General features: G+C 36.1%; 2 protein-coding genes across 4 annotated transcripts; both read left to right on the forward strand.

Annotated features, from left to right (window-relative positions):
• Positions 1–2,169: 2,169 nt before the first annotated feature.
• Positions 2,170–6,101, forward strand: katnbl1 (katanin p80 subunit B-like 1). 3 transcript variants are annotated; one of them, XM_043218669.1, is made up of 10 exons: positions 2,170–2,534; positions 3,539–3,666; positions 3,908–3,945; positions 4,063–4,339; positions 4,524–4,639; positions 4,835–4,885; positions 4,965–5,054; positions 5,147–5,251; positions 5,339–5,435; positions 5,531–6,101. In XM_043218669.1, exons 2-10 carry the CDS (start codon positions 3,550–3,552, stop codon positions 5,561–5,563), a joined length of 924 nt encoding a protein of 307 aa, XP_043074604.1. In that variant the 5' UTR covers positions 2,170–2,534; positions 3,539–3,549; the 3' UTR covers positions 5,564–6,101. The 3 variants fall into 3 exon arrangements, with proteins under 3 accessions (XP_043074604.1, XP_043074606.1, XP_043074605.1); XM_043218671.1 differs by having other exon boundaries at positions 2,177–2,534; positions 5,342–5,435; XM_043218670.1 differs by lacking the exon at positions 2,170–2,534 and adding an exon at positions 2,547–2,969.
• A 605-nt stretch (positions 6,102–6,706) lies between these two features.
• emc7b (ER membrane protein complex subunit 7b) lies at positions 6,707–9,093 on the forward strand. Its single transcript, XM_043219960.1, has 5 exons — positions 6,707–7,061; positions 7,310–7,429; positions 7,506–7,644; positions 7,830–7,910; positions 8,020–9,093. Exons 1-5 carry the CDS (start codon positions 6,835–6,837, stop codon positions 8,164–8,166), a joined length of 714 nt encoding a protein of 237 aa, XP_043075895.1. The 5' UTR covers positions 6,707–6,834; the 3' UTR covers positions 8,167–9,093.
• Positions 9,094–9,525: the final 432 nt, after the last annotated feature.

A 9,525-nucleotide genomic window follows, 5' to 3' on the forward strand; every position in this document is an offset into this window, starting at 1 on the left:
ACAGTTGAAGGATTATCTTAAAAGATCGTGACTAATATTTCTTTTGTGAATGTCAATCCTACAAGTCAGCACAAGGAACCACGTAAACGAGTGAAAATGGCCTTTCTTTACTGATTAAATAAATCATTAATATATTACTGTCTCTGGTGTCTCTAAGATGTAAGTACTCGATTTTCGTAATACCTGCTTTAAGATGATCTTGTCTGTAAATTCATGTTTTAAATGCAGCTAATCTTTCTTTCTTTCTTTTTTAATATTTCACATCATATGCAGAATCCTTCAGTCCATCAGCCTGATTCCAGTTTTGACCGTTAGAGGTGAAATAAAACCTCAGAGATCTCAACAATCTGATGAAGAGGGAAGCAGATAAGTTTAACACGGGCAAAAACAGATGATAACTTGGTTGTCTATATGAAACTATTCATTTAATATGTTACATCACAGATGAAGGTCTGCATAGTCATGTTAATATAAAACTTAGATTTGATATTAATTTAAGGAACACAATTTTACAAGTCTGAAATGTCAGTTTGAATGCTTGCCTGCTGCAAAAGAAATATAAACTGGCACTCCCTCACAGATATTATATATCATATGCAGCTATAACTTCTGTAAAACAGAGGGGGAAAGCAGATCCAACAGCCTATTTATGTGCTTAAGTGGTAAGACAGATGCATTAAATTAATTAAAACTTAGCAGCAAAGACATTTATAATGCTGCAAAACTGAATCTGAATCTAATGAAAATTCAGGTTTGCCATTATAAGAATAACATATTTAAAATCATGTTTATATAGAAAACAGCTTTTTTTTTAAATCAATATAAGTAATATTAAAAGAGACTTCATTAAAAAACGTTAATTCGGTCCCAAAACTGAACGGTAGTGAATATTTTAAGTAAAATCTCATACAGTCAAATGTAATTCCAATATTTTGTTTTTAACTAGTGCAAAGAATTTTTTTCCCCCTGTCTGTCATTTTCATTCCAAAAACTATGGAAGTCTGTTTATCTTTAGACTTTTTTTTTTTTTTGGTTAGACTATTTTTACGCATATTGAAATAGTAGCTATGATTGCAGGCTAATAGTGACTCTTGAAAGAGTAACTGTTATTATTATTTTTATTGAAAGGCTTGCACAACCCAAATAAGGGTGGAACTGGATGGCGAATTTTTGTGGCTGTCTGAATATGAGTCCTAATGTTGGCTGTTTTATTCAGTTTTCCCCATCAGTTCAACGGCTTTTTACTTGAACTGTGGTCAGATTTGTCTTCCATGAGACATTTTTTAAGATATGGCATTGCTTTTTTTTTTAGCTGAACTTAAGATATTATTTTAAAACAGAAAAGGGTTTATTATTATGCGACGCATCTGTAAATTCAAATCCATTTCAGCTCAGTTAAATATTAAATAAACATAAATATTTCAGTAGTCTACCGGTAGATCCTTCCCAGATTAACTGTAACTGTATTTATTATGACTTTATCATAACTGAAGTTTGTATGATGTCAACCTAAAACATCTTAGTGCGTATATCACAGTAATTATGTCACATTACGCCAGTTTGTGGTTTCATGGAGTATTTCATGACCTAATGATCACATCAGCACTGCCATGATAATCATCACCTTTGATAACACCTTTGGTCATGAGATGCAAAAGGATGTTTCTATTAACAAACATCAACAAAAAGATTCTTACCGAAGATTACAGCACTATTACATTGCAATGACATTACTAATAATTATTAAGGCCCTTTATTTGTGACATTCTTATTTTTTTCTGTTCTTCATTAAAGAGAAGGTCAATATTTAAAATTCACAATGGAACTTTTTTTTATAAAGTCTTATTTATATTTATTAGAAAAGCAAACCTCCCCAGGGGTGGCAGGTTGACTTCAACGCATTATCCTCTATATATCTATAGATAGATAAATGTAGAGCTATTGTGTGATTCCAGGAATTTCTAAAACTGTATAGAAAAATATATATGTGTGTGTGTGTGTGTGTGTGTGTGTGTGTGTGTGTGTGTGTGTGTGTGTGTGTGTGTGTGTGTGTGTGTGTGTGTGTGTGTCAAACAGTGAATCATGGTTCATTTTTTTCTGTTGTGATAAAAAAAAAACCTAGGCTATATAGTAAGGGATCTTGGAGACAAACGTTGGAGAAAAAAAAACGTTTAGATTTAAAATGTATGTTGGACTATATCAAATGTTGGACAAATGTTGTTTAAAACCCCATGAAGCTGGTTAATACATTTCTAGGAGTGTGCAATTTCAGCTAATGGTTCATGGAGAAACGTTTTAGTAAAATGTTTTTTTCCAAAGCCGAGCAGTTCCATTATTGTCCCGTTAGATGTCGCTAAACCCTCAGTCCTGTGGAGCTTCACCCATCCCAGCATTTCAAGTTTGTATTTATTTGAATGGTCCTTCCTTCCCTCTGAAATCCACTCAAATTCCCGTTTCTTCCTGGTTGCATATGGACGTGCTCTCGGATATATAACGTGCTTTAGGATGCATAGACAACTTTACACAATGTCATGGTGGGTGCTTGCGAAATACGCGAGGTTTGACAGCGTTGTACAAGTTATAGGTTTTCTACGTGCTAAGTCCTTGTTTGCTAGCAGGTGATTAGCCTGACTTGTTTGTTTAGCAACTAGCTATCTGGTGTGTTTTCATCACTTGCTTTGATAGGCACAGGCCAGCGTGAGTGTAGATTAATCTCTAGACTTGTCTTTTGCAATTTCGTCAAAGATTATTGACTGTTTGTCAAAGTGTAGTTGACTTAATTAGCTCACCAGTGCTAGCAGATCCTAAACCTAAACAGCAGCGTCACATCACTGGAGGCCTCGAGCTCCGTCTGACAGATGTCTAGATATTTACCAGGCATATTCGATTGCTAATCTGAAGTTTATTGGTTTGGTTTGATTCAGAAGATTCATAAATTCATCCTCTTCCTCTGACTAACGTGCTACGTGGTAAGATGTCCGTCTGAAAATTACGTATTTGGTAATGAATTATGCGATATTCTTTACGCATCATATAAATGTGATATTTTGTGCATAGCGTATATAGCGTTGTCTAGATGGGTTTTAAAACACATCCCTTATGATCCGCTCTTCTCTTACAAACCCATTACGATCTCTTAACGCTAGCATATGGTTTCCGTTTGGAGGTTTTTTGTAACCCCTTTTTTTATTTGTCCTTTTAAATGAAAATCTGTGGGGTTTTTTTTACTGTTATTCTTTTAGTTATTTGGAAATTTCAGACCTTAAAATACTGTTTACTGAACGTTCTAGGATGCAAAACATTGATAGTCAAAATCTGCTACTGTGCCAGACTCTCTAACAATAGCGAAAAGCTTTACATTTAAATATTCCGTGAAGATAATTGACTCGTTTTAATACGAATTTGATTATAGTATGATTATTATCTCTAAAGCAGAAGCTACACAATGGAGGCTTTGAACAAACAAACCACAGCTTTTTGCTTTAACAACATCATGCATCCTGTGCAGGCTAATGTGTTTTTTGCCATTGTTTTTTAGAGTCCCTTATTATGGCCACTGGAAGTCATGTTGGAAGTAATGCAGAAGTCCACAGGCTCAAGCAGGCCCAGCCTCATGATCTTCTCAAACGTATTGTTTGTTCTGGAGATGAGAAGAACATGAGGGAGGTGGGTAAAAATCGCCTTTTGTTGGACACATTTTTTGAAATGTTTGTGCTAGGTGGGATTAGGGGATAATTTTCAGTTTTCAAATACAGTATTTTAAAAGGGTCATATGACAAAGCTAATATGTATTTAGCGTAATGCAGTGTGTTTTTGTGGTTTAAGCTTATAAGACATTATTTTCCACATGAATGCGTATGATGTCTAGTGTTTTCAAATCTGACACATTTAACTGTTGTCTCTTCAGGTGGATTATTCACTGAAGGACGAAACCGATCAAGAGAGGTATGTTTTTGGTCCAAAACGATGTGAACTTAATTGCTTTTTCTGCTATTCCTTGCTTTCACAATCTGATTATGTGAAACGTTAGTTCTAAAATAGGAAATCTTCTCCGTCTCACAGATTTCCAGTGGGCCGTTGTGTGCACAAATACAGCAAAGCGAAGCGAGCAGTGGTTAACAAGAAGAAAACGCGTCACTCTGGGGTGGGATCAAGAGCATGTCGGAGATCGCCCACCGCAAGCAGGACGTCTGACATGGCAAACAAAGAAAATGAACTGACCTGTGCTGATGACGTGCAGGCTATTCTTTACAGTGACAACTGTGGGTTCCCTGTGAACTCAACAGACGCCTCAAAAATGGCAGGAGCTGGCTCCAAGTACAGTGATTATTTCACTGAGGTGAGAGACGCTGTAGTGTCTTGTTGAGTGTCCTTGTCGTTCCTGCGAATTTCTTATTCATGATTGTTCGCATGTGATAATGATATAGTGATCAAACTATTTCTGCAGTTTCAGTCATGGCAAAATGGGGATCTGTCATCAGATTGTAATATTTGTACTGACCTAATCATATGTTGAATTTCAGTTATCAAAAGACCATGAAGCCATGACTCATGTGCTCTTTGGAAGAAATCTGAGACTGAATGTTGCTTTGACTCTTTGGCGGAAAAATGCAAGCGAACTTGTGGCATACTTGAACAGGTCAGTATTTGACATTTAATATTTCACAGTCATACTATTTTGTGATATTATCAAGCAATGGGTGAGCATAGGAGACTTCTTTCAAAAACATTGAAATAATAAATTTTGGATTCAATTTTTTAACAGTAGTGTAAATATTGCAAGTGTCAATAGATTTTTGTTTACAGCATGTGTTGAACTCCTTTTCCCCCCCAGAATACAAGACACAGGGGTGCTTGTTGACTGTTTGCCAGTACTCACTAAAAGGTAGCCTATTTAATGTCAAAGTTTGTCATTGTTGTCACGTGACATAGATTTGATGGATATGTTGTTTCTTCCTCCGTAGTCTTCAGGAAGAACAGCCATGTATTTCAATAGGCTGTTGTGTTGACCTTTTACCACAAGTGAAAGTGATTCTTAACACTACATATGAAGAGTAAGTATTTTGTCCTGTATGTTTATTTGCCATCATTTATTATTGTTGTTATACATCAAGTTTAATCTTTAAAACGGTTGAATTTATTGCAGACACCTCATCGTAGCTTTACACTGGGTTCAATCTATCATTAAAAAATGGTGGTCTGAGCTCTCCACAAACAACAAAAGCTTGCACGATGACTTTTCAAATGACAGGTGCTTCATTTTTATACATGGAAATTAAATGACTAAACATCTTATAAGTGTGAGTTGGAAGGTGTCACTGAAAGTGTTTGCATCCAGCAGGAATGTTCAGGCAATGAAGACGATGCTTCTTGAACTGTGGGAGGGGAAGAGACACTTAAGCTCAGTTCCAGGAACTGTTGGAGAAACAGCAAAGGTGCTTTTATTTTTTTTTTCCTAGACAAGTGAAAAATTTCACGCGTTCAAAAAAAAAGTCTTGGCTTATTTCCTTTCTCGTCCTCTCTCCCGCAGATCATAGAATCGTATGTGTCACAACTGCGCTGATGGATCATTGTAGCACACTATGGAGATAACCACTACGAACCCTTGGTGCATTTTAAGCTTTTGATTGGCTTGGAGCTGGTGAATCTGAAGCTCGGTAGGCCGTGGTGAATTGGGGATAGATGAACTGAACAATTCAGACACTCCATTTTCAGCACTGGAGGAGGAACTCTTCTTGCAGGCACTGAATGACTGCTTCACATTGAAGTGGACTTGCTTAGGGGCACATAATCAACTCCATGAGACTCTCTGGAATCAGGCAACTCACTGAAGTGCCAAGCAGAGCTTTTAACTGTTGCACTTGTAGTGCTATGGTGTGAATCTGCTTAAGTGGATGTGATTGTGTAAGTGTACCTTCATGAGATGTATTTTTTTTGTTTTGATTTGTTTTCGTTTTTTCAGTCATGCACTTGAATTGCAGGAGTTTTAAGTTATTAGTGTGGTGTTGTCCATTGCCTGATCATGAATGGATATTTAAGTGTAATGTGTACATAGTGATTTTTCTTTTAATCAGCTTTCAAATAAATTTACATAAACTAAATGTTTTTCGAAGTTTATATGAATATTTACATTTTATTCACATGATCATGACACTGTACATGCACAACCCCAATCAAAACTGATATCAGAAAAGTTGCTCAGTGATTTAAGAATAAAAACACACAGTCCTAAATTTGCAGAGAGTGTTTAAAAGTAATGCAATCTCTGGACATGAAAAAGTCTGACTGAACCGGCTCCTTGAGATGGGAATTTATCGCTGAGAGCCTACTGAGTGAAACAAAGCAATGACCGGCGGGCACACAGTAATCTACAAATATACACACTAAATGTTACATTTAGGGTTTTAAAAGAACAAAGTGAACCGGAAGAATAAAAATACACATATAAACAGCAGTATGTGCCTATGGATTTTCTCAAACGAAATAAGAGTATGTATGCTACACCGAAATGATTTGTTTTATTTTTCATATTATTATTATTATTATTTTATATTTATTATTATTTACTGTCACGGCAGTGATTGAAAAGAATTTAAACCATTTAACAGGAACTGTTTAAAAGAACCGGTTCGCGGAAAATTCGAATCAGCCGCCCATAGAAATAGACCCGCCTCCAGGATAATCACGTGATGTAACATGCTCTTCCGGTCTCTGCGTTCTGAGTTCCGTTTACCGTGCACTTCCTTCAGCTGAGTCCTGTTCCCTTGGTCCAGATTGACGCGTAGTGAAATATTATACATTTTAAACGTCACGTATATCGCGTGGCAAAACACGATGCAACAAATGAAACGTCTGTTAGATGTATATGTGCTGCTGCATGCCCTGTTTGCGTTGTCATGGTGTTTTTCCGACGCGGAGCCGGGGCCTGTAGCAGGTTCTCAGTCAAATGGAGACCGTTTCAAAATCGAAGGACGAGCGATCGTTCCCGGAGTGAAGACACAAGACTGGATCTCCACAGCCAGAATCCTTGTGGAAGGAGAGGAATATGTTGGTTTTATCAAGTAAGTTATGTCACCAGCAATGCTAACGTAAAAAGCTACGTAAATATTCATTTGTGCCGGTCTGTCCACGATATACCGTAAAAATGTGTTTAATATGTCTTGCAATGATGTCGTTTAAGGCTTTGTCTTATATAAATACGTCTTCTAATGTATTTGTGAAAAATGTTTAGGTTGTATGTAATCATTACAGGGCATTGTTATTCAGATAACGTCAATACACAATAAACCACATACGTTTCCTTTTGCAGGACTGATGGGAGCTTTGCTGTCAACGATGTGCCGTCCGGCTCATATGTGGTTGAAATCGTATCACCATCTTTCAGATTTGATCCTGTTCGGGTGGACATTACCTCTAAGGGGAAAATGAGGTAGCTAACATTCCCGTTTCTTCACTTCTTCTAATGTGATTTCATGAGTTAATGTCAGAATGTTATTGAACTGTAGGGCACGCTTGGTAAATTACATCAAAACCTCTGAGGTTATTCGACAGCCGTACCCTCTTCAGATCAGATCCAGTGGTCCTCACACATACTTCATGAAGCGGGAAACCTGGGGCTGGACTGATTTTCTGATGAACCCAATGGTATGATAATATAGTTGTTTCTTTCAGATGCATGTGGATGACCTTCATTCACTGGTATTCAATCCGCTGTTGTTTATTTTGGTTACTTATTCTTTTAACTAAATTTTTTTGAGTGCCATTAATAACGTTTTAGGTATAAGTTTTGTTGAAGGTTTCTAGTAGCTCTTTTTTGTTGTTGTCTTTAGGTCATGATGATGGTTCTTCCTTTATTAATCATCGTCCTGCTCCCAAAGGTGGTAAATACAAATGATCCTGAGATGAGAAAGGTAATTCAAAACAAGTCGTGTCTACAAATTTTACATACTGAACAGACGTTCTCTTCCACTGTGTATTGCTTTATTTAAACAATTTAACGTCTGGGTTTTTTTTCTGCAGGAAATGGAGCAATCTATGAATATGTTGAACCCTAATCCAGAATTGCCAGATGTTTCTGAATTCATGACTAAATTGTTTTCCAAAGGCTCGAGTAAGTCTAGCGGAGGCACTAAAAGCAGCAGAAGTGTTGCTCCGAAGAGGAGGTAGTGCTGTGTATTTTGTCGGATTTCTTTAACACTGTTTTACTTGGTTTCCTCTTTTATATAAATATGAACAATTTCTTTTTCAATCGAAATGCTTGATGAAACAAGACTGTGTTTGCACTGTACTACTTTTCCATGCTTAATTGTCTTCTTTGGATGCGTTATTAATAATTAGATAATTTTAGTCATTGTAATATTCTGAAAACTATACATAAAATTGAGTAATGGATAAAATCAATACAGATTGAGCAAGGCATGAATGGCTTTTTTTTTTTCTTCTTCTTTCTTTCTTTCTTTTCTTTTTTTTTTTTTTTTTTAATAGAGCTAAAATTTATTTGTATGTTTTAACTTTTAAAAGTAGAATGAGTGAGAAAGTCTGGTCAAGATTCCTGTTCCAAGAGGAGATGGTTACAGAGTTTTTCCTAAAACATTTCAATATCATGTAAAGCAATTAACATAATGATAGTAGACTATACTTTTACTGCTGCTGCGCAAAACACCACACAGATATGATTCCTTCACAGAATTGAGGTCAATGCAGTTTCACCTCATTTATGACTGGAATGAAAGTGAGATTTAAATCTTTAAGTAAAATTTAACATGATGTTGATCGGTTGTTGGGTGCTTTGGGTTGATCCTGTATTGCATATTAAATGTATAGATATTTCAAAAGCACACTTTAGTTAAAGGGTGAAGGTAGACTTCAAACTATGAGGGTCCGGTCTTTGCAGTGATATTTCCAGACTAACCCAAGGAGGTGATGTTGACCCCAATTCTGTTTCATAACTACTTGAAATAAAGCTTTTAGGTTATATTTACTATATCTTGTTGGGTTTGTACAAGACTGTGAATGAAGATGAGAAATACGTAAGATTTAAGCTATGAAGTATAATCTTATTTAAACTGAATGGAAATAAACTGGTGGAATATATCCAGAACGTCTCAGTTATTTGTCTACTGTTCTCAGCATGATGCTTGCTTAGTACAGTGCATGGAGATCAACATTTAAAGGAATAGTTTGCCCAAAAATTTTTATTCTGTCATCAAGGAAGATATTTTGGAGAAAAAAAAAAATTATCAGGCATGTTTTGGGTCACCACTGACTTAAATAGTATGAAAAAAAATACTACAGAAGTCAATGGTGATCCAAAACATTCCTGGTTACAAACTTTTTTCAAAATATTTTACTTTGTTTGCTGGAACAAGGAAATTCATACAGGTTTGGAACTACTCAAGGGTAAGTAATGACAGAAGTTTCATTTTTGGATGAACTATTCCTTTAAGACAGCGTTTCATGATAAGTGACTAGTAAACTGTTGCTAGTATGTCAGTGGTTTGTTTTAAAGCTTTAGTTTGACTGAAG

This window comes from Puntigrus tetrazona, chromosome 20 (genome assembly GCF_018831695.1).
Source record: "Puntigrus tetrazona isolate hp1 chromosome 20, ASM1883169v1, whole genome shotgun sequence".
Taxonomy (NCBI): Eukaryota; Metazoa; Chordata; class Actinopteri; order Cypriniformes; family Cyprinidae; genus Puntigrus; species Puntigrus tetrazona.